Source organism: Astatotilapia calliptera, chromosome 22, assembly GCF_964374335.1.
Source record: "Astatotilapia calliptera chromosome 22, fAstCal68.1, whole genome shotgun sequence".
Classification (NCBI taxonomy): Eukaryota; Metazoa; Chordata; class Actinopteri; order Cichliformes; family Cichlidae; genus Astatotilapia; species Astatotilapia calliptera.
The window spans coordinates 4,463,197-4,489,640 of NC_137442.1; the positions used below are offsets into that span (position 1 = coordinate 4,463,197).

General features: G+C 39.0%; 1 protein-coding gene across 1 annotated transcript in view; it reads right to left on the bottom strand.

The window, feature by feature from the left end:
• grin2da (glutamate receptor, ionotropic, N-methyl D-aspartate 2D, a) overlaps window positions 1–26,444 on the bottom strand; it is a 98,549-nt gene that overhangs the window by 11,552 nt on the left and 60,553 nt on the right. Inside the window, exons 5-7 of the mRNA XM_080296374.1 lie at window positions 22,314–22,482; window positions 15,622–15,775; window positions 1,859–1,984 (exon numbers count right to left, since the gene is read on the bottom strand). Coding sequence (XP_080152500.1) covers window positions 1,859–1,984; window positions 15,622–15,775; window positions 22,314–22,482 — 449 coding nt within the window. The remainder of the gene's footprint in view (window positions 1–1,858; window positions 1,985–15,621; window positions 15,776–22,313; window positions 22,483–26,444) is intronic.

A 26,444-nucleotide genomic window follows, 5' to 3' on the forward strand; every position in this document is an offset into this window, starting at 1 on the left:
AAGAAACAGTTTTATATAAAACGTATATGAAAAGTATTTCAAAAGTTACAGAACACTATTGAAAGTATTCTGTACTCTGAAAAAATAATTCCAAGATGCTTCAAAGACAAAAACTAGTCGGTTTTATAATAGTTTGGTTAACCGCCATAAAAGAGCAGCGCATAACTGTGTGGCCTTGGTGACATTGTGAATGAAATATTTGCAAGTCTGCCTGAAATCAGGTAATGCTAGCGAACAGAAGCACGTTGTTATCTGAATAGTCACAGTCCACTGTTGCTTTAAGACTTTTAATTGGAAATACAGGGACAGAGCCCAGACTTTGAAATTAAAGTAGAAATTAGACATGTGGACGCTGTTGCTATGACAATACAGAACGTCAACATTAACAACATTAACATGCATTAAATTGCAGTGATTGTATGGACCAGCTGCCCTGCAGTGATCTAAGAAATGTCTCATGTTGAAAGTTCAAACAGACGTAACTGAGAAGAGGACTTATTTAAAGTTATTAAACCTGGCAGCAGACACCCTGGTGTTGAATGTAAGGTCATTACGCTGTGAATCACTATGCTGTGAAGTCTCAGAAGGATGAGAAATAAAAGAACAAAAAGACACTGACTATAGCTCATTGTTCAACATTAAAGGTGAAGCTGCACGTTTATGGAAACACAGTCAGCATGTAGATATGGTGCAGATGTGTGGGAGGATTACTTTGAAGTATCTGAAGTACCTTTTCTTCAAGTAATGAGTGCACAAATTAAGCACACAAGGCACTTTATAGTGTCTTTACACTTTAAAGTGTATTATATTTGAGTGAAGTGGAAGTTAATTTGACGTATTTAAGTCATAGAATGGATAATATGTTGCTATTTTGTCAAAGCCACTGAAGTGTGAGCACAAGTTGGGAACTCATCACATATAGACCCTCCTTAAACTCAAACAGTACTTTTAAATGTTTAATGTGTAGGGACCATAATATTTTCCTAAATCTGGTGATTAACTCTGACCAAGTAGCAAGGGAAAGCATGTTAAAAGATCCCAAAGTGGACCATCTTCTAGCTACCAAACCCTTCCATGAGCTTTATGCTCTTGGAAAAAAAAGGACTGCTATATAGTCCGTATTATACTATATACCATTGCAATGGTCAGTGTCTCAAGGTTTTGTATTTCTGGGAAGCTGGCAGCTTCTGACACAACACTAGTATTTGACACCCTGGAAATGTTGGAAAAAAAGAGGACGACAGAGATGCAACTGCCAAAAACTGGTAAGTAGACCTTTAAACTTTAGCTTATTCAACTTTTGTGAGGATATAAACTATAGAAACAATTATATAATAAGATAAGAATAAGATTTAAACATGCTTATAAAGAGAGATGAAAGTTGAAGCGGTTTGATACAGAAGAAAGAAAAATGACGAGCGTGCACAGACATCTACCTGTCACATAAAATGAGTTCACTTCTACTTGTGTCAGTTTATTAAAACATAAAGGACAACTTTTCCAGGTTATAATTAAAAATAAATGTGTCGGGGCAGAGACGCACACAGTAAATAGTTGCAATAATGGTGAAGTGACAAGTACTGTAAAGACGTCAACATCAACCACCACCACGCAGTCCGTGTTTGTTTCATTATTATTAAATAAGCCACATTGTGGGTGTGAAGTGATTGTTTTGAATCCTGTGAAGTCAAAAAAAAGCGGAACGCTTAATTATAATAATTTGGACAAACACCCTCCTCAAATCAGCCCCCCCTCGCTTACATAACTGACAAAGTGACAAGTTGGTAATAATGTTGTGAAATGAGCAGTGGTGGTTGGTTGATTGGCGTGCAGACACTGGAGCGACTCCGTCACTTACTCTTAGCACTCTGCAGGCTGCGGTTGTATCCCACGGGGCTGAAGAACTCAAAGATGAAGACGGTGACAGCCACGACCGACAGGCACATCACAAACATCATCACCCACACCGCTGGGCTGTAGGGCTCTGCAATACACCAACACACACACACAAGAACGAATAGGAAAACTTTAGGAAGTTTTCCTGACATTTACTAATTACCCCTTCATAAAATGGGAATCTGTGTGGACAGTGAACAAAGATTGATGCCTAACAACTATAGGTTTGAGAAGACCCTTGTCATCCCATGCACCAACTGTTTCTGGTGCAGTGGATGTTATAAAAAAAGTCTGCTCCTCCAATATGCAGAGGGTTAGAATTAGCACACAAGGTTACTTAGACCACAGAGGGTTAAATCACTTGTTCTAAACTAGCAAACAAAAACTTTTCGCTGCACGTTTCTCAATGTCACTGTGAACCTGATCTAAACAAGAGGCATCGTAAGGCAGCGACAAAGAGAAGTTGTTTGATAGTTTACTGGGATGAGCTACACACAATCATAGCGTCAGCACTCTGTAGTACAAGTACAACCTGCATCCATCCTTTTCAAGGTCACAGGTCGCACTGGAGCCTATCCCAACTGTCCTAGGGCGAGAGGCAGGGTACACCCTGGATGGTTGCAATTTAGTGTTTTCAATTAACCTATCCCCACTAAGTGTGTCTTTGGACTGTGGGAGGAAGCCGGGAGAACCCACGAAAATGAGAACATGCAAACTCCACACAGTTTGGCCAGATAGTGGAATTGAAGCCAGGACCTTCTTGCTTTGAGGTAACAGTGCTTACCACCGTGCTGCCCCAACCTGCAAGTGAAATCACTTTTTTTATTTCAACCTGCAAGTGAAATAAAAAACAACAACAACAACTTTTTAAACTATATTTTGGTGCAAAGTAACTGAACTTTTTACAGGGTTTTATCGACTCTGGCGGTTGATTCTATACAGCACACACAGTTTTCACATCCCAGTAGCCATTGAAATTGCAGTTATGGCTCGCTCCATATTAATTTACACAGGAGCTTGATCCTTTTACCCTGAAATACTCAGACACAGCAGAGTGTCAAGCTCCAAGCGTGACCTTACCACTGGTACAACTGAGCTTTTTTTTGTCTTTGTAAAAAGACTGCATTTGAACGTCTTAATGGTAAGATGAAGATGGCGAAATCTTACAATGCTGTGATTGCAGCCATTCCCCAACTCTCTGTGAATGGCCATTGATCAGTGGTCTTTGATCAGTGGGTTTTGGTCAGTGCTTGTTGATCAATGGTCATGAGAACTTGCATAATTAAGATTAAGGAACTGACCTCCCAGCCCATTGTTCCTTCAGTGGGCTGGTTTCAGTCATTATGCAAATGTGCTGTTTATAAGATTTGGGGAAACCTGCAGTCAGCTGAGACTGAAGAAGTCACTTGGATGAGTGACGAAACGTTTCTCCCCCAAAATGCTACGTCCAGATGAACAGAATCAACTGTTTGGAGACTGCATTTGAACATTTTGAAAATTACAGAGAAAAATAGAAACCAAGATAGTAAAACAAAGCTAGATACTGTAGGTTGTTGGTTCTATTCTGTGTCAGCTCAGATTCATAGTAAATTCAACCAAAACAAAAATTGTAATGAGAGAAAAGACATATCTCAAAGCAGGAGGCATCACAGAAGTGATGAAACATTGAATGGGATGTAAATATTTTAATGAAAAATAATATAAAACATCTAAGTCCGAGTCAGGGATTTGATTTTAATGTTTTTATTATGTCCATGAATATGGAGCGAGCATCCATGTATTATACATTTCAAGAAAAGAAATGTGTGCTGAATAATTTACACATTGACACTTTCTGTTTCTGCCACTGTGTAGCTGCATGACACAGCAAATGAGCAGCCTTGTATTAAATTGTTAGACGTCTGGATGTAGACAGGAGGAAATCGTCTCTCCTCATATCAAGTAATGGGTGCTAGTCTAACTGCCGGCAGAGGAAACAAGCAGATTCTCCTGAGATTTGCCAAATTAGTGAGGGATTTGCTGCCTAGACTGACATTGGCAGATGTAACACTAATCAAACAGCACTGGCGAGATGGGCTGAGCTACTGGGTCGCCTCATCAACACTTTAGTCTCTCCTTGTGTTACTTCCAGGATGAGATGCTAAATCAAATGTGACTGTGTGCTGACATACCAAAGAGTAACAAGCATCGTTTATATACGAGGCTTTTAGCTGCGGCTCCCGTGCAGAGAGACACACAGTGAGGGAGCAGGTGGAGAGGCTCAGGATTATCCATTAAACTTACTGCCAGACAGGGTTAATATGCTTTTAAGGCTGCATGGGCTGCCAACCCGTGTGCCACAAGGACTGCGACGATGCATTATAATTTCAGCTAGGTTTTCATTGTTAAATTGAATAATAATTTCATTTCATTCTGTTTATGATAATCATTTTCTTTTTATAAAAATTTTGGTAGAAACATTTTCAAAATCATGCATGGAGGATACATTTTTAACAGAAAAAGCATGAAACTAGATATGCATCATAATCACAAGGAGGCTGTCACAAGGAGACCTGAATTTTAATCGAGCTTAATGCTCGTACAAGCAGGCACAAAGTCAGCTGAAATCACAGTAAGAGGGCTGATGCCAGTGCCAGCCCATATCATCTGATGGGTCAGATTACACAACTTTAAGTGACAAATTCCATTTGGGAGTGTGGTTTAAGCTGCTTTAGTCTGCCTAAAGTTGCTATGCATCTGCAAGCTACTTTGCAACCCAACTCCACACCAGCTTCTCCTTTTCATGCTATATCTGTCCTAATCAGTTTCAGATGGTGTGCTTTAGGTGGGGTGGCTGTGGGTCATCTACTAACAGGAAGGTTGGTGGTTTGATCCCTGGCCGTTCCAATAGACATGCCAAATATCCTTGGGCAAGGCACTGACAGAAAGCACTTAGGCACAGAAAGAAATGCTTGTATGAATAGGTGAATAATGCATGTTGTTTACAGCACATTGATAATGTTTAATATTTGAAAACCAATCTTTGTTTGACTATCCTGAACAAGGTTCCTCTGTTTAAACACAATCGTTGGAAACAATCTGTCCACCTGACAGTTACATTTATTAAAGAACAAGATAACAATAACAAGATAAGATAAGGGCAGGGATAGCTCAGTAGGTAGAGTGGTGGCCCCATGATAGGAAGGTCGGGGGTTCGATTCCCCTGAACAGCTACCCTGAGGTACCCCTGAGCAAGGTACCGTCCCTACACACTGCTCCCCGGGCGCCCAGTGGCTGCCCACTGCTTCACTGAGTGAATGGGTTAAATGCAGAGAGGGATTTTCCCCACGGGGACCAATAAAGTACACTTTAAAAAAAAAAAAAAAAAAAAACTGCGGTTTTTACCAATTGCATGTGTGCTGTTAAACATGTAAAGCGAGAGGTTTTGGTGCCTGTAATTTATGTATGAAGATGTGCATGTTTGCATCGGTTTAAGGTTGACAGTGCAAACAGCTTCTTTGCTCAGATGTTGTTTTTTTATGTGCACCCATTTAATATGTTTTTATTGTGATGTTTAGTAATATCTGGTTTCATGCAGCAGTTCCTTTCATCCAAAACAGTTTTCTCCTTTGGTTAATTTTTTGCCTGTTTTATTTTCTCTTTTTTAAATCTTTTTATGACTTGTAATCTTATGTGCAGCACTTTGTGATTCTGTCTTGAAAGGTGCTATATAAATAAAAATGTATTTATTTATTTAGGGAGACAATAAAGTAACTTCAACCTTAAAATGTCATTTAGAGAGAAAGAACATTTTTGGGGAAAAGGATGACTACAGAATAATAGTTTGTTTTTTTTATTATAAAACATTATTCATTGCAACCCGCATTAAAGTTTTATAATGAAAATAAATGCTGAGTTTATTTTAGTATATGTGAAACCTTAAGTTTGCCATGCAACATTATGGATGATTAATAATGTAATAAACTGTGTGTCACAAAAACAACATCAACGTTGCATAAGAGTCAATGAATTATACATTTCTAATGATTTTAAATTAAATCAAGAGTTGGACTGGATGGATACGTTTGCTGGATTTGTGCTGAATCTAGCCGATGCCCACGGTCGCTTTAAATGTTTTCTTCAAATTTCTTTTGAATTTTTATATTAATTTATTTCTTTTCAGGTTCTAAATCTAGTTTTGAATGACGCGTTCTGATTTTTGAAAGGCACTCACTGACGTTTTTAATAAAAGCCAATAAATAAATACTGGTTGCCTGCTTGTTTTGTGAATGACTTTTCCTATACAAAGAAAATGGTTTAATGACTGTTTTGTTTTCTGTGTCTATTATTATAGTGGAGGAGAGCGTACATAATAACAGTCATTAACAGAATGTTGAAAATTATGCTACTGAGTAGAATAATCTTTGTAATATCTAATTTTAGGAACACCTCACAGGCACGACAGACTACAGTGCAATGAAACAAAACAAGTACAAGCAGAGTTAATGTACATGTGCCTGGCGTAGCACCAATGAAGAATCAATACGGTCCTTGTTGAAGTGCCCACACAAAAGAGGATTTATTGCAGCGTCATTGGACAGAATTATGCTGCCATGGTCGTAAATAAATTGATAGCAAAATGTAAAGCAGCTAATTTGTGTGGCAATAGCAGCACAACTGCAGCAGTGTTGCAATGCTCGAGTAGGTTTAAAGAATTACAAACAACATTTCTGTGGCTTGTACTTAATTTCAATTAAGCATCATACAAATGACAATTTTGTAGCAAGTCATTTTTGTGTATCTGTGAGACATTTCAAATGATTTCTTTTCTTTAACCATTTCAAAGCATTTCGTGTGAGAGTTTCGGAAGTAGTGCTGAGCTTCTCTTTAGTATATTCTGAGGGAAGTGATTCGATATGTTTGATTACATTTTTTGGTGTAAAGGCATTTTCAAACTCAGCAGCAGCGAACGCTGAACAAGCAAAGTTTGGGGAATTGTGAGTTCAGATTAGACACAGCAGTGGATTTATTGACCTGCAGGTGTTGGGAGGTATTTGTGTCTTTGGGTAGTTGAATCAAAATTGAACTTGATCAGGTTTACTTCACTTTCACTTATCGATGACATAAGTATGCTGGGTTTTGTAGTGAGTTATGTACTCTCTCAGTGATGTTTGGTTTCCAGCAGCTACATCACCATTTTGCAGAGGAGTGCATTTAAACAGGGAAAGTCAATTCAAGACACGTGTTGTTAAGAAATATACTCTAAAACACTTCTTCACACACAGAAGAAGTGAAACACACAGAACTTCTTGCTAGCAAGGGCAGCCTCCAGCACTGAGACTCGCACTGAGAAACTGCCCCGGTCTTTATTTATACTTCAGTGGGTGCTTTTGTGTGTGTGTGTGTGTGTGTGTGTGTGTGTGTGTGTGTGTGTGTGTGTGTGTGTGTGTGTGTGTGTGTGTGTGAGAGACCCCATAAAGACTTCCCTAAACCTGCTGGTCTCGAAGTCCAGCAGTTCATCAAACCAAAAAGCACTTAGACTAGAACAAATATAGCTACGTTAATCCTACCGTAAAACAATAAGACAAGGTACGACCTCTCTCATGCTCCTAGGATGTGGGGGTGAACACCCTAGAATGTTACAGACCTCCTAGGATGAGACATTCTTTCAATATGCCACCAACTATATACTTCTACACACAAATGATTACATGCAGCATTCTACCATATGCCAACTTATATCATTAAAAGATTATACTGACTACTAAGTACAATTTTCCTATTAACACGTGTTCTTTTTCAAAGATGGCCTCTTTAATATTCACACCTGGAAGCCACCAGGTATAACCACAGTCTGGTACTGGTGCCAGCAAGTAGAGCCACTGGAGTACAAGAACCTAGCATTGGGTTAATAAGGTTATGCGGCCTTGCTCAGGGGTATTTTAGCAGTGGTTGTTAAGTAAAGTGACAATATTATTAATTCAATTTGGTTGCCAGTATGTTCCCAGCAGTAATAGAAAGATTCAAACTGGTGACCCTAGTTCTCTATAGAACCAGAGTAGGAATAACCCAGAAAAGTCGCCTTATGTCATAAGTCTGTTTTAGTGAGAATGATAACAACATTATAAAACGGAGTGCTGATGCAGTTAGAAGCTGAACAGCATAGGACATGGACACAGTTATGACATATTTAACACAGTAATGTCATTACAGTATGAAGTGCATAAATAAAGTTCATCTGCTTAATTTATTTTGAGATTTTACCTCATGCACCAATGCTCACGATAAGGAATACAGCTTACTAGTTCAACACTGATACCGGGTCAGCATGCACAGGTAGCCATGGTGTTGGTATGTTATCACAATTAGAAACAGCTGAATTGCTGTAACGCAAGTTTAAGTAGTTGTTATTTGATTTGCTTCTATAGCATGTGCACAAAGTTCCACAATGATTTGGTATAATTACCGGCTTAATCCAGAGTGCCATAAACAATTACGATCACCTTCTCTGCCTCATCCCACCAGAGTACTTCAGTAAATGGTATGCTAATCTGCATTACGTATACAGCAGGCCAAGGGAAACGATAAGTACAATTAGGTTTGCCTGCCATTACGCATTTGAAGCTTAACTGTGCAGAGGCACACATATAGAAGTACAGTTACCTCATATATTTTAATGTCTCAGGGAATATTAATACCAATACAATGACTGAATCCTGTATAGGAGGTAATATTAACAACTGTAACACTGTTGCTTTATCATTTTTTTTTCTTAATATTGAATGATAACAAACATTTGGGAAAAGTGAAATATTGGAATATGAAATATTATATTTAATTTAAACTTGCATTTGAAAAATAAATACAGCTTAATTTCACCTGTTTGCTCATAAGATGCCCACCTGGAGACAACACTGCAGTGAATGCAATGCTAAATCAGTGAAGTACTCTTTGAACATTAGATAACATAGTTCATCACTCACTTTTATAGAAGCACAAACACACACACACACAGAATTTTTTTTGAGAAGCTGAATTCACTAAGCTCACAGAAACTCTTAAGAAGCTCCTCACAAATTATGACTTGGGAGTTTTGTTTTACTGTTAGTGTATAAAAGCTTTTACCTCTGAAATGCCAATATGAGTGGCAGGCCTTCTACTGCAGCTGACCATTCTTCAAAACAAAGCGCACGCACACGCACACGCACACGCACACACACACACACACACACACACCTCTGTCTTTATTTCTCCTCAGTCGCTCAATTTTCACATCCCCCTTTACTGGGTCCCTTGACAGTTTAAGTGTTTGTTATTATCCAGGCTTTGAGTGTGTGTCCTGTCTCCCTCTCAGCTTTGTAGCCTGGGGTTTCTGTGTCTGTAATAAGACCTTTGTGTCTATTTCACATTCACAAAGGTCACTGAGACTTTAGAGAATTAAATACGTCACAATTATTACTCTGAGTTTAGATTGTAGCGATTTGAAAATATTATGTAAAGGAAGAAAAAAAAACAGAGAAATAATAAATAATAAATTTTCATTCAGTAGCACAACAAAGAGAACAAATCTTTAGAAAACTGTGAGCCCAGCTTTGAAAGAAGCACTAATGCATGCTGCAGGCAAGTAAACGCACCAGGACAATAAAAACTGCAGAGTCAGCCATTCCTCTGCCAAAAGCGAGAGTTGAGGCGGTGGTACAGCATGCGTTTGGCATGGTTTTATTCATCTCTATGACAGCAGGGCTACACAAAAACTACTAAGCTGAATTTCATTAAACTTGGTAGAAAGGTGACGAAGAGTAAAAGGAAAGAAATGCATTCATTCATGTGCGGATCAAGATCATTTTGCTCTGGTCAGGGGAAGCATGTAGTTCTTTCTGAGTATCCTTGTACAGTCATTTTTATTTTATCTGTCTCATTGATGCTGAGAGAAGCTTGCTCAATAAATAATGTTTAGGTATTTCAAATCTGTTAATTAGTCATTAGTTACAGTAACAGATATGCAATCAAATGTGAGTAACAACAAATCATGATAAATTAGTTACTTCCTTATTATTAATGGATCATTCCCTAATGTGGGAATGGTCTGGGAATATGCAGAGGGCACCCTTGGAAAAGTTCAAGCATGTGCAGTTCAAAGTGCAGGAGGTATCTGCATGCATTCTCATGTCATGTTTTGCTACCATGAAAGAAAAGTACAGAGAAAGACCAGAACAGAGACATCAAACAAGGTTTTAGTGAGAAAACGCTGCTTCAGAGGATGTCAGGTTTGAAAAAAGGGGACCGCAGTAGGACAGTCTTAAATATTTAAAGCCATAGAAAATGTTTTCATGCTTTTCAAACTGAACACAAGAACCTGACAGAAGAGCATGAGACTGAAAACAGAAAGAAGGAGCTCAGCCCAACTTTGAGGATATCAAACCAATGAGTCCACTGCAGAATGCATCTATTTTATTTAAGATAAAATAGCCTCTATAAGTACTGTAGGCCTACTGCTTTATTCTTGTTGGTTTAATTTACTGTATTGTCGTCTAAGGAGCTTGGAAAAAGAGCATCTGGACTTCACCACCATCCAAGAAGCTTCTTCAGTTCTACTGTCAAATGGTGGAAAGTCCCAGATTTAAGCCCTGTGGGAGTGTCTCCCGGGAGGGACATGGACCCCCCCCCCAGTAACACAATCACACGAGCTAAGGTGTGAAAATGGGTGTGGGTCATAATCAGCCAAGGTTTCGGGTGAGCTCATTGTGAAACCTGGCCCCACCCTATCATGTGATTTCCTGAGGTCAGATGGCCCAGGATGTGAGTGGGCGTTAAGGCATCTGGGAAGGGATCTCAAAACTGGATTATAGATGGCAGACAGTTGGTGTCGTAAGCCCCGCCTCTGTTCAAAGATGGTCGGCTCACAGTGGACATAGATGGCTTCTTTCACTCCTGTTTCAAACCATCTGTCCTCTCTGTCCAAAATGTGAACATTGGCGTCCTCGAAAGAGTGACCCTTGTCCTTTAGATGCAGATGGACAGCCGAGTCTTCGAGCAACTTAAAGAAGTCCAGATGCTTTTTTTTTTTTCAAGCTCCTTAGACCACGATGACCTGGATGTCTGAGAACTTTCACAGATTTACTGTATTGTCATTTAAATGTAAAAATATGAAGAAAAAAAAATAACTCGAATGCGGCATGTCTCTTTTAATTTTATACATTAACATTTTCAGAGATTCTTATCATCAAGATAATGTCGTTATAATAAAAACCCTGGCCAATGACCTTTTCTTCCACATTGAAAGAAGAAACTAAAACTAATAAAAAGAGCCAAAGCTTTTATAAATGACACACATTTTCTTAACTGTTTGTCCAATTCTAGGTTTTGGAGCCTATCATAGGTGCACGAGCTCATCACCTTGACCATCAACTGACATTTAAACCTATCTTCAATTTAGAACCACTAATTAAACTGACAGCAGCTCACTGGTGGATTCAAACCGTTCATCTTTTTGCTGCAAAGCATCAATGTTAACCACTACACCACAGTGTCAACCACAATGGTATCAGATTCCTAGGTTTCATTACCATTTATTCTATTTTTCTTTACAAGGCCTAACAAACAGCAAGTGCATTTTAAACAAGTTGAGCATCATGCGGTTTGTCCACATATTGCAGCTGCCTTTCTCACAGTTGGCCTCTTGTTGGCCTGCACGTGTTTCCCTCTTCACCTCTTGTTATTATTCTCTGGCTTTTCTGAGACTCCTCCGTCAGAAAGGATTGCCCTGCCTCTCAGAGCACTTCTTCCTCACTTGATTATTTCCTTGAGCGTTGACCTTTCCTTACGTGTTTGTGCTCACTCTTACCTCTGTTTGACCCTAATTTTTTCTTTTATATTCCATGCGTTCACATGTGCTCATACACACACACACATACGCACACACAAACGGCCAAAGCAACAGTATGGACTTGCTGTCAGCCCTGTGGCCCAGCAGACTTTAGACAAAATGGCCTTAGGAGCCTTGCACCTCCGTCCAACCATGACATGTTTCAGATTGTCTCTTAAATCTCCTCTGACAGATGGATAGATGTACTACTGCAGCTGTGCCAGTATGAAATCAATCCCTTAAGGAGTCCTGCGAAGGAGTCAGGTCTATGATGGAGGAATATTAGTGAACTTTTAGAGCAGACTTGGTCGTTATTAAACAAGCAAAAATGAAAAAAATAAATAAATTGCACTTTTATTACAGGCTGGGCTTTAAGGGCTATAGAGAAACGGACAGTATAGGACAATATGATAGGAACTATTTAAACTATTTATGACATAATTCGTCATACAGTGTATGATGGTCTGCAGGTCTGATTTATAACGTCATGCACACAGTATGTGTGGCAGTAGAATATGCGCTTCATTCACACAGGCAGGTTTTAAGCACAGATGGTGGGTTTAAAAAGTAGTCGCCTGAGACGCTGCTCTGTGTTAACAAGTCATTTTTGCTACAGGGTATGATCTCATCTGGTCTGCACGACACGCACACACACAAATGCACAGCAGCATGTCAACCAGCCGCTGCTCAGATTAAAATATCTGAGAGCATCTGACACAGCTCTATCAGTCTCTCTATCAAAGCCACTCAACCTCTCTCTCTCTCTCTCGTTTGTGTTGGGTTTATAGTGGTACATGACAGGACTTTCTCTCTCTGTGTAACACCATCTCTTTCTCCTAAGCACATTCTTCATCCATCACTCCCTTTCTTTGTTGTCATTTCTCTCTGCTTCCAACTCTCTACTTCTCTCAAATTCCATCTTTTCATGGTTGGAAGTGCGTGGAATTAGTCTAAGAAGATTGGTAAATTAAGAGGTGTTATCTTAGGAGAGGCCAACTTTGATTGAGGCATAAGCTATATTTTTTTTAAAATGACTGGAGAAAAAAAAGTTGGATTGCTGTGGGGGCTTCTTTGAACGCTGAGAATAGTAAAGCTAACTGTGCATTTTGAGCTGTGCTTTGAGATGCAAAGCTGGGAGTTTGAACCTTTTCAACTGAAAGACAAAATTCACATCAGAAATGAAGGCCACTTACATAATTTAGAAAGAATGTACAGTACTGTACAGCGTTATGTAAGCTATCAAGGCTGTTTTAGTACATTAATTAATTAATCCTTCAACAATCCTTAAGATTAAAGGAAACTTGAAAGCATTGTAAAGTCCATTAGTGAATAATAGCTTATGCATCTGGGTCCTCTTTTGATGACTCATGTAGTTGTGATTTAAAAAATAAAATGTGACTTTGCTAATAAAAAAGCAAAAACCATATCAGATTTAATGATAACCACGTTCCAGGAAGTGTGAAAGAGTCTCAGATGTTCAAGCTTTATTTTTGGACATCATGCATTGTGAATAGGACCCCAGGGTCAGAGCTGCACAGTAATGTCCTGTGGGAAACAAACTCGGATATGTACTGTACCATTGTGTACCTCAACACTGTAAAAAATTGTTTGGCTACCAAGATTATTGGTGACTGCCATTACATTCTACTCGACTCCCTGCAACTTTGTCGTCTCTAAAACTCAGGTTGCAGGGTCACTGTTGTGACACAGTATAAGAGATACAGTCTAACGCAGGTGGATGTGGACACGATGGCACTTCCAGGTAGCAGCAGTGCTGAAGTCTTATACATCTTACGTTAAATTTGTTTTAGCTATGGTCTTTGTCTGGAGTTGAGTTGAGATTTTCATTTGCACCTCGTATAACCCCACAGTTTCATCAAATTAATTTTGATTCAGGTTGATTTTGAATTGTTATGCCCTGTTACACCTGTCCTCTCCATTATATGACTGTGCAGCATTTGCATGGTGTTCTTGATGGGCAGCAAGCAATAGTTTTATAATGTGTTTATAAAATGTTCAGCTGAACATCTTGACACAAATCGCCCAGGTAAGGAAATCCCACAAAGTTGATTATGTTCACATGGACATTGCGTTTTCAGCAGGAGAAACTGCAACGGACTGACTAACAATGGCTCTGACAGCCCATTGTTAGTCAGCGGTGCTAGTTTTGACCATTATGCAAACGAGTGTTTATAAGGTTTGGGAAACCCGCAGTGAGCTGAGATGAAGTCAGAATCAACTTTCTGGATGTTCAGCTGAACATTAAAGGATGCGTCCTTCATTTTTGTATGTTTTGGAAAAAGTATGTAATGAAAATATCTAAAACAAGGGCTGTCTTGCATTATGACCCCTTGAACAATCATTTAATTCAGTCTCCTTGAACCAGCTGCTTTGAATGTTAACTGTTCACACTGCTATTATTCACTGCAGTCCTATATGTGCCTCCTATGTAGTCAGCCTCCTTCACCTATTAGTAAGATAGAAAATGTGTTATCATCCATTCTGAACATTGATAAACAAAAAGCAACCCAGACTATAGACGACTCCATGCAGACGTGTGAAATGTAGAAATCTGAGATTTGAAAGTGTATTTTAACACAAACTGTGTTCTCTTCTTTAACCTGATCAAAGTGGTTTCGGTGCTAGTCAAACCAAAAGCAAAAAAACTCAGTACAAACTTTAAATTCAACACGAGACAGGAGGGTCAGGCCTCCAAGTTAAAACTCTTCTGCTTTTACATGAGTACCAGCCTGCTGTATAATAAGACCTCAGGGCCTCGTGTAAACACTTGGCCAATGAGGTGGATTTAGAAGGATGTTCCACACTAGCGGTAAAATGATATTTGGTCAATACTTTAAGAGCTGTTTGTTCTTCTAATCTCTCTCTAACTACTGCCACACAGCTCTCACTACATAACTACATACAGCTCTACCTCACTCAGTCAGGATGTCTTTTAGTAAAAGTATTTCAACATGTAAATTTCAGTTATTTTGATGAGCTCATCTTTACCTGTGGAAGGGAATAAAGTCCGACTGATGACAAAAACAAAACAGCGAAAATCCCCTTTGGTTTGTTTCAAGCTAAGTAGGGCACAGAGAGAGTGCATAACATGTGAGTGTTTCTAAGTATATATTCTTTATGCTTTCTACTGGGCCTATTATAAGCCCGGTATTTCATTTTGTGCAGTGCACAAAGTTAAAATTTAAATTTAGTTTAGCGATATTTTCTTCACCCGTCTTTCATCCACAGCTGACCTGAATTGCTTTTTAAAGGGATTCTTACCTTCCTCTTATGTAGCACCATTTAGAGTAGAATTTAATTTTGCATTAGAGAGCTTGAAAAGGGTTTGTGATGCTTCATGCACATCTATAAATCCCATTTTAATGTTGTGTATACAGAATTTAGTGGAATACAAATAGACTACTGAGTTTATGATCCCTACTTTAAAGCTGAACATGGAGAATAAACATTCCTACGTAGACTTCATATTCAGCAATCTCATAAACTACGAATGCAATGTCAATTATTGTTTTTGGATTGTAGGTGAGCCTCTGCTCATTGAGTTCTATCAGATGTTTAGACACAGCTTATAGAAGCAAATAAGGTATTGATTTAAGCATTTTTGCCAATTTGTCCTGATGGTTTAAAATACTTCACCAGAACTTCAGATTTGTCCGATAGCAATTGCAAGGGAAAATATACAACCTGACCCCAGTAAGTAAGACACAAGATGACACAGAATGAAAAGGAGCTAGGGTGGAGATGGGTTGCAAAGTAGCTTGCATCTGCAGGTAGGCAGGCATGTTACAGGTACTAAGCTTGACTTGGAGAAATGACAGACTTATAAAATGCTAAAGTGTACCTTATTAAAAACATCTTACCAAGGAAAGCAGAAGGTGATACTGTGCCGTTACTGCGCGAAACCATGACACTGATGCCAGTCTCCACAAATGGAACCGAAAACTCAACAACCTCTGACCTCTCTTCATTAATGGTGAGTGAGCCGATGGCCATGTCTGCCCTGTTGGACACCACCTGTAAAACAGGAGATCTGAAGTTAAACACAAAGAGCTATAAAACATTATATACAAGGTAAAAAGAACCAAGAAAAAACAGATTCACTCAAAGCTGATTCAATTTTAAAAAAAAATAATGTTTACATTTTTGTTGTATACAGATAAAAAGGAATAGACAGAAACAACAGTTTCTCATAGTCATTGTGCAGGAGAAATGCCATAACTTGGTTCTGTGTAGACCTATCATTTCAGATCAGCATGTTGTGTCTATTTATATGAGCAACACTATAACAAACAAAGTGCTTTTAATGACTTTCACAGCTACTACACACCAAGAAAACCTGATTTAAGCTGATGTCCTGTGGCAAATCTGAAAGAAGTCCAAACCCTGGAGGAAAGAAACTCTGTGTTGGCACACAAACAACACCTGTCACTTTCCAGTCACTACCAACTTGTGACTGCTGAGGATAGAAACAAAGATCAATTTGTAAACTGACAGTTTTTGCTTTCCGCCCAGCTTTCTATTCACCACAACAGACCAGAATAGCATCCTCACCAGCTTGTTGTTTTCCTAATTCACTCTCCCCTCACTTGTGAATAAGATTACAGGATACTTCAACTCCTCTAGTTGGGGGCAGCGACTCATCTCTAACCTGCAGTGGATACTCCATCATTTTACTTTTAAGAACAATGGCCTCAGATTTGGAACTGCTAATGCTTTGCACTCAGTTGCAAACCAAGCTGCAGGTCACCCAGAGAGAACCACATCATCTGCAAAAAGCAGAGCTCCTGAGACAACCAAGTCTGACACCCTCCATCCCCTGACTACTGCTAGAAATTTTGTCCATAAAAATTATGAATAGAATTCTTGAAATGATTGTTCCCGGTGGAGACCGAAAAACCCACCAGGAAGAATCTTGACTTTTCCTGGCAAGATCCAACCTCTCACTCTCATCAGAAAATAAGAAAGCAACAAGATGAACAGACTCTATAGGCAGTTATAGCACATAAATTTTACCTCATGCAATGCTCACTTTATCATGTAGGTTTTCCAGCCAAGCACTGGACATTAACAGGTGGAATTTTCTTGATCGCTTCTTGGATTAGTTCTTGGAATGTAGCCAGACCAGCTCTTCTTCTTCTGGCAAATGTGTATTTTCAAAAAGCACTAACCAAAATATACCTCTTTGGTCTCAATGGTTGGCAGTTGGTAGGATAGAGCTACAATGTTCTGCTCTATAACTATCTATAACTAAAACACCTTGAACAAACAGCATAGGGATCCTTTTGCCATGACTTGCAACATGAAGCTGTGCTGTGGTCCTCCTCACAGCTCCTCAGGCAGCTGTAAACGAGGCTCAGGCGGACAGAAGGTGACGAAGTCAGGGGATTCACAGCCCTGTTGGTGTTTCGCCTGGCAGGAAGCAGAGGTTACTTGACTGCAGCAGAGGGACTGTGGAGGTTAGAGGAGCTGGCTGCTGACCAGAAGTTCATTAGTCAGGTCTGGCCTGGCACCAAAAGTCTGTGAAAGACAAAAGGCTCTGCAGTCTCTCAGCAGACACAACGGAGATGCTTTTCATCAGGCTCATAAAGTAGCCTCTAAAATGTTCTTCCTCCTTATTTGTTAAAATCTTAAGCACTGATTGATACATTGTTTCACACAGTTATTAACTGTGAGAAAAAAGCATTGTATGAACTATTTGCATGTACAGCCATTTTTAATCAGTCTTCCATTTTCAAAGGCTGAAAAGTAATTGGACAATTGACTGAAAAGTTGTTCCATCATTTTTCCATGAAGGATTCTCAACTTCTACTATACCACTAATCACCAACTAGGCATTGCTGAAATAATTAAAAATCCTTTGTATTTGGTCTTTTAACTTTTTGCAAGAAACATTAAAAGACCAAATACTGAGCTGGCTGCTTCTGGCACTCCCACTTTCGTTAGTGCAGCAACATTCCTCTAATTAGGATTTTAATTTGTTTTAACCTCCTGCAACTGGACAACTTCAGTCACAGTTTAGCAGCTCATTTCCTGGCTGGTGCTGCAAGAGAGGCCAGTGGAACGGTCGGGTTTTAGGTTGGCAAAGGGACCAACATGAAAAACTATCTATTTCATCTTTTTATACTTAGATTAATAATGTTGATATTTACATACAATAAACTCCAATCCATTGATTGTTTTTTTTTAACCTAGTAACTTTAACTTTATTGCATTATAATAATCAGTGTTGTTTCAGGAGACTGTGTTGGTAATAGATGATTATCTCCCATGTAAAATGGCATCTTACAGTTACCTCCAGTTTTGTTACTGATGCTGTTCAGATATGTCTGTAATGCAATCACTAATGATTAAATATGGTAAATTACACCTATAAAGATGGTGAAAGATGATAACTGCTACAGACGCAGCAAATCAGCAGCTGCAATAATGAAAGTTTGTGTGATACAGTTAAATCTGATTGATGCAGAGTGTTACATCTTTATTTTTTTATTTCTGTTCCTTTTTCACTCCCACATCCACCCTGTTAAAGATTTATGTGTAGATAATCAGTAAAATACTGGCAGCAATGCTGCTGGTGGGTTAGCATTACAGTTCTCCAACTGTTCTCCTATCTCATGCTACTCAAATGATATCATGCTCTGAATTACAGTGCACAGCTGTATTCCTTCACTTTTTCCCCTCTGTTTGCTTATGAACAACACATTTATATTATATAGCTGTCTTTTCTTACAATTCTACTTAAAAACGTTGTATTTTTTAACTGAAGTCAGTTACAACCCAGCAAGCTCAGATGGCAACATAACAACAACTGCCAGCTATTACTCATCAGTTACCATGTACTGTTATCTCTTGCCAATTTTTTTGAAAAACATTGCTGGACATTATTGGACAGTCCTCAAAATAAAGTCCAAAGTCAGCTTAATACATGGTGGGTTCAGTTATTTGAGATACAGCCAATACTTTTAACATCGAGAGTGTAATGGTATTCAAAATGTATTGCTGAGCGCAAATATACCCCAGGAAGCATATTGGTGTAAGTATTTGACAGTTTTTTTTACAGCACTATCTTACAGTCTACTATTTGAAGTAAAATCTGCAGATACACTTGATCACAATGATGTTGACTGACTATTCAAATAAATAAAATGTAATGAATTCAAGTGTTTATAACTGTCGCACTGGAATTACTCTGTCTCTTCTCTTTTTTGCTACTTTATACTTATTGGTTAATAGATAAACCTCACAGCCACATTGTGTTCTTCAAAGAAGCACAGATGAGAGTGACCGAAAAGAAAAGAAAAACTCTATGTTCATGCCCTTTATTGCCTATGATATACATACTGAGCAAGTCAACACTCTCTGCATGAGATCAATCAACCTTCTTCTAATAAATCCAGCCAGAAACTGTTCAACTACTAAAGTTTTTTTATTGGAAAAATAGTTTGTGAAGCCTCTGGAGACCATAAACTTCTCTAAGAGTCTGATAACGCACAGGTTTCGCACTTTTCATAACCTGTCATTAGTTGCTTCTCTGCTTGTCAAACTCAATCATTCCATGGTAATTACCCCACTTAATTCAACTTGTTAATTTCAAGATTTTTGAATACAGCGAGGTCTGAAAGCAACACCTGTGACACTTCTCTTTAGGAAGTGCTTCACTGCTGCAAGCTGCGAACAAAAATGATTATACTAGGGTGATTCACTGTAAAGGGTGAAGAAAAAAAAATAACTTTAAGAATGTAGGAAATGACTGGCTGATTGAAGGCATTCAGAGAAGAAGGTCATAATATAGGTTCTGATAGAAATGATGAAAAATAGGAAAAACTGCCCAACTATAAAGTCTTTCACTTGAGAAGCAAGGTCACTGAGGTTTCAGAATCAGAATCAGAATCAGAATCAGAATACTTTATTGATCCCTGGGGGAAATTATTTTTTGTTACAGTGCTCCATTTTAAACCAACATTAAGACAAGACAGACAATATGCTAACTAAGAATAGTACAATATATACATATATATACATACATACATACATAAGTCACTCATAGATAAATAGTTGGAAAAGAAACATGTGTAGTTGTAGCAGCAAACAGTGTGTTAAGTGGATGCGTTGTACAGGGAGATGGCCACAGGCAGGAATGATTTCCTGTGTCGTTCAGTGGTGCTTTTCGGTAATCTCAGTCTCTCACTGAACGTGCTCCTGTGACTGACCAGCATGTCATGGAGTGGGTGGGAGGTGTTATCCAACATTGTCTTTATCTTGGTTTGCTGGTTTGCTGATGTCTGAGGGATTATACGCATTTGTCTTGGTGATATGTAACTTTGACAGGATATGATAGTTGGTTGGAATAGGATGAAATAGCAGCACAGAGGAGGAAAAGGACAAACAAATAAAAACAGTGCACTGCTGCATATTTTCAACAGAAGTGCATATGACAGGTAAAGTAAAAGAAAAAAAAAAGAGGGTTCATGTGGGCGGAGCTGTCCCTGTGCACATGTGTTTGTCTGCTGCGATAATTAGGCAGCTTAATGAGTTACTTAGCAAAGCTGAGCAAGAGGCAGCTGTAATGCAAGAAAGAAGGCCACCTGCATCTCTGAGGCCTATCTGAGAATGAAGCACAGCATACACAGTCTGTCCTCACAATGTGATCACATAATAATAATATTTAGTCAGGACCAGTAGACTCCACGTTGCATATTTAAAAATTATGCTTACAGGATATCCAAAGCATTGCAGAGTAATCCAATGGTCAATAGGCCTTCAGTGTCTCAAGAAGACACCATGAGTAGGTTTGACCATGGTAAACAAAGGTAGGGGCAAATTACTTTGGAAGCTCAGGAGTGTCAAACATTAATCATTGTTGAGAAGGATTCAGTGCACCACCATACAAATGAGACCCAACAAACCACAAAGCATTGCAGTAGTTTGAGGTCGCCCATCAAGGAGGTGCCACGGACTCTGCACTCGCCTGATCTCCATCCCATCGAACGATTACTGGAAAATGTGGAAAGCCAAATAGTCCTGGCAATGCACAAATGTTTTTGGAACGTTGTCAAATGGGATAACATGTTACAAGGTACTGCACAGACTTGTGGAGCTCATGCCAAGTCGAGTAAATGCTTATGCAAAACGACATGCAATCTTCAACCTTAGCCACCAGAAACGTATGACTTTTTCCAAAACTGTCTTCATTTGTATGAAATAAAACTGCCCTCACAAAGTCCACACACACAAATACACATAGACTGTGATAATTTGCATTCCCATGTTTAACTCCATGTTAAACCAACTTCATTAATCCAGCCGCCGCAGGGGGGACTGGCATCACAGAAACACCATGGTATCTGCCAAGACACACATGGTCATGTACAAGCAATCTCACAGTCTGCATTGTCCCTCTCTCTCTCTCTCTCTCTCTCTCTCTCACACTCACACTTACACACACACTTCTCCAGCACTAATCTTTCTGACAGACTCCCTCCATATTTCCTCGCTCCGTCTTCGATTCAGGTCCAACCTCTCTCTCAATGGGTCACGTTTTAAAAGGTTTGAAGCAGGATAAAAAGAATTTCACAGGAGCCCTCGAATCAAACCCCTTTTTGTAAACACAACAAAAGAAAGAAAAACAGAGTAGGAAAAATGATAGCAGCACTCTGTACTGGGAAAACGGAGAATTAAAAACATAACTACAATATCTTACTGAGGCACACAAAAAAGGGTCATGGTGTGTTTGTGAGCCGGGCTGCAAAATTTTAGAACACACTCCCAGAGGAAATGCTGTGTGCAAGCTGGATCTTTTTGCTACTGAGCACACATTTTTATAAACTTCCACTTTATCTCTCCCACATGCTGCTATTTGCATTCTGTCAGAGAGTGACAAGAGTTAGATACAAGTTATTTACTTGTGCGTTAAATACAAACACCCTTGAACAGAACATAAATAGCTTTGCTAAGGAAAAGAACTGATGGCAAAAATGTAGTACAAATTTATACTTTTCTTTTTTCATGCAAGAGTTAAACAAAACAAAATATTATGCTTTGTTTTAAACAAATAAGGGATCAAATTTATTCATTTCAACAAGGAGAAACCAAGCACACAGCTGTCACTCAGAAAACTCGGGTTCTTATGCTTATGAAACAACATATAAAACTCCTAAATTATCACGATGAAGATTATTGACTCAGTATCATGCCTACTATTACAGGTAGCAGTGTGGTCCTAACCTGAATAAGAGACTGGACAAATGAGTGGATAAACGCATAGATGGGCCAGCCTATTCTAGTGTCTATCACTGTGTAATTTTAGTCAACACCCTGTAATCAGAAGCATGTCATCTATATGCTGGTTGAGTCAGTCCTCTGCTTAGACCATAAAAACCTTGGTGTCTCCTAAATGTAGAGATGTTTACAACAGCAGTGCCTGTTTCCTGTTGTCCTGCTAGGCTGGCTCCACCTTTTACACAGATGTCGAACCAACATTGTGAAAACATTGCCCACATCCCCCCTGGTCCTACAAATAACAGGCAGCATACAAGAGGTTTCGAAGGCTTACCTCTCCTACCATGCCGTTCCACTCCCCGTCAATGTTTTTCCCATGCCTCCCATTTGTCACCAGGTAAAGGTCATAGGTGAAGCCTACAATCTTGGCGAGGCGCTTTAGTACATCGATGCAGAACCCTTTACAGCAGTGCTTCATGGGTCTAACACCATCCACCACCAAACTGAGGAGATGATGAGAGAAAGGTGACATAGTTAAAACACTCTCTTAAAAACATGTTGTAAGTTTGTTTTTCAGGTCACTTTGATCTAAACAAGGTTCTTTTCTGTTAAAGAAATTGAAAATGAAAGAAGTGAGGTTCTTGGGGAGTGAGAAAATGAGCATATGTTCTCCCCCTGAGGTGCTCATAACGGAGGAAGAACTAAAAGCTGAGGAAGGCGAGGAAGGTGTGAATTATTATCGAGGGACTGTGAGTGGATCGATACTGACAGTTTGGCTGTTGTGTAAGGGAAAGCAACGCTCGACAGGTCAGACAGTTCAGGAGGAAAAAGTGTTGCGTTATTAAAATGGAAATAAACTCATTTTTTCTAATTTAAGGAAACAAATTTCCTGCAAAGACCTTCAAATGTCTCCCTTCTCCCTTGCTTCATACAGCAAACACTTTACCAAAGCACCATGCACATCTATATGGACATATGGGAATCCAAGTACATTTAGATGACTATCAGTCAAGTGGCTTCTGTGCCCTCCATCAGCTCTTTACAGCTCGTGGCCATTTGATGGTCCTTCAGTCACTTAGCTATGGCCCCCTCTTGGCTCTGTTCTCTAACAATGCAGAATGTGCATTTGGCAGTCTTAACTGACAAAACAAGGTCAAACCCACAAGATTGAAATATTTAACTCCTCTTTACGTTTGTATAGATTATAACATTATTATTAAAGAAACTGTGAAATCTAAATGGTTTTGTTTGTTTATTTTTTTAGAAAGTCAGTATTTGGTATGATTGTCTTTACTCTTCAACTCTTCCTGAGCTCTTTTAGGCAAACTTTCACATAATTGCTTTGTTCAGGAATTGTTCTTCAGGCTTCTGGAAGGACATTTAAAGCTCTTCTTTGGACACTGCTAATGTTTGTCCTGTTATCTGTCAAAATGACCCTACATTGCTTCAATAATGTTGAGATCCAGGCTCTAGGGCAGGGATGTCCACCTCCAGGCCTCGAGGGCCAGTGTCCTGCAGGTTTTAGACATCACCCTGGGTCAACAGACCTGAATCAAATGATTAGTTCATTACAGGCCTCTGGAGAACTTCAAGACATGTTGAGGAGGTCATTTAGCCATTTAAATCAGCTGTGTTGGATCAAGCACACATCTAAAACCTGCAGGACACCGGCCCTTGAGGCCTGGAGGTGGACATCCCTGCTCTAGGGAGACCATTCAATGGCTCATAGTGTGTGTTTTTCTATACAGGTATGTGTTTGAAGCACTGGCAGTCATTTTGGCATCATCGTCATACTGAAAAATCAAGCTGTGGCCAATCAGATGCCTTCCAGATGGCCCTGCATGGCGGATCAAAATCTGTTGGCACTTTTCTGCATTTATAACTCCATCAATTTTTACAAGATCCCCAAAACCACTGACTGAAATGTAGCTCCAAACTATAATTGAGCCTCCGTGTGTTTTGATCTTGGCTGTAGACACTCAGAGTTGTATCTCTCTCCTAACTTCCTCCAAAACAAATTGACAATTTGAACTGAAACTTTTTTTGTCAGTAATTTTGTGTCAGCATTCCTCACCCTTGCTTATGAATGGCTTCTTGACAATCACCCTTCCATTTCTGATTAGGCTACTATGTGAATCATGTCGAGATGCATTTCTTAGGTCCTGTCTCAGATCTTTGTTGAATCTTTCTTCCCTATTTCTTAAACACATGACATTCAGGCACTGTTCATCTGCTGTATATTTTCTGTGCTGTGTGATTCATTGGTCAGTGTTCCTCTGGTCAAGTACAATGACTGAATATCTACAGTTCTGTTGCTCAAGATCCTTTTACAGTACAGTTCATTTTTTGTGCATGTTATTTTTCAAGGCATTTTACAGGAGCGATGTGACACTGAAAAAGGACAAGTAACGTGTTGAGAAAAATACAGTTGCATTTTAGTGCCTGCTTGTGCTCAGGTATTTTTTGTGTGTTTATTTTAAAAACTGAGCAAACAACCGTGACCTTGGTGGTGATCACAGGAGAAAATAAAAGGAAAAACAACTTCGCAAACACAGTGCAGCAGATCAAGGGTGCTGTGACAGGTGAAGAAAAACGATAGCAAATCAGCCAAACAGAAAATGCTTACATATGTAATTAAAAAAAGAAAAATGAGAGTAAGAAGCAAGTATAGAAATGCATATAATGGAAAGTAATAAAAAGAAGTGGGTTGATTAGTAAAGGAGCAAACTTGACTCTCAGCCAAAATAATTGATGGAGGATGAACTTGTTATCTCTCTGTTGGCCAAGTCATATACAGTACTGGCAGGAAGGAAGCTTATCTGGGATAGACAAGGGGTGCAGAACACACACACACACGCACACGCACACACACACACACACACACACACACACACACACACACACACACACACACACACAGTTGGAGACATGCCCAATTTCTGCAGGACAAGAAAAGATTAACCTGCCTTTACTTTGCTTCTTCCATCATACTTCTATTAAAAAGCTGTAAGAAATCCATGTTTCTTTCAACACGTTTTAATCTGATGTCAACTAACTTCATACATATGCACACACAGAGAGACAGAGACACAAATGCATTTTCTCAAATTCAGCCAAAATAATTCAGCTGTTTTCTATTCTTTAATCTACTGGTCACAGAAGGTAAGCCTTTCTTTAAACCTTTTTCTGTATGTACACTCCACCTGGAAACGATAACGATGTACTGTCCTGTTCTTTGATGTGTGGCCAGACAGCTCAATTTTACAATGGATTAAGGCAAAGGTCCTTGTGGTTTCAGGATGGTCTTTATCTAACAACTTTTTGAAACTTCTTTCCCACTCTCTACTACCGTTTGCCAGCTGATAAGAGCTCAGAGAAAATAACACAAGGAGAAAACACATATTATGTACTGAAGCACCTCTTGTTGTAACAATCTTGATGTATTTGCTGATAGAAAACTGGGGTATCTAGTCTTCTGTTTTTTTCAGCTTATGGCCAAACAACAGGTCATCTTGCGTTGCCACCTATTTCAAATTGTTACAAAAACATATTGCAACTCTATTTCTATTTGTTTTCATAGCAATTACTTTGTTTTTCATATTTTTGCGTATACCTATGGTGGTTCTTGGAGGTCAAACAAGAACAAGAGCCAGCAAATGGGAAAAAAAACATCAAAAGCTAAAAATAAATAAATAAACGGATAAACAAAAGGACTCAGTAAACACAACAGAAGTGAGTTTGAGGAGAAAATAATATGATGGGGAAAAAACTAACTGCAAACATATATCATCAGTATTATTTGAATTATGCAAAAAGAACAGAATATTCTTGCATTTTTTTTCTCGCTCACAACACCAACAAACATTCTTTGAAGTGCAATCTGTTGCATGTTTCAGCTTCTGCAGCTGTTTTGTGATGCTGTTGTCTTTTTAACTTCTATTTTTTGTATGCTTTTGCAATATTTTCCTATTTGCTGATGTTGTTGTAAGTTGCAGTGCACCTGACGTCTCAGGGCCACCGTACATCCCATATATGATCTCTCTCTGTGAGCCAAACCAAAGGTTTCACCCCTGCAGTGATGAAGACAGACGTGCACATTTTCAGGCTAAAGATGGATTTTTGGATGCTATGAATAACCATTTAATTTGTGGAGTTTTTAGAAGTGTTTTTTAGTTGTGTTTATTGTTTAGAAGATTGCTTTTCTGTACATAAATCATATGAACTAAAATACAATCTCAACCAGTTTTTATACATGCATGAAACCCAAACATTTTGACATTACCAGCTAGAGCAGCTTATGAGAATGTAAATGACAGATTGTACATGAAATGGTGTTTAACTGAGCAATTATGCATGTCTTGTTCATACCCATGAGAGAACAGCACATTACATTTTTTAACAAAATCACAGTGATCTGATGTTTCCTCATTCCTAGCTACCAGTAGGAAAACTGAGCCCAGAGTCG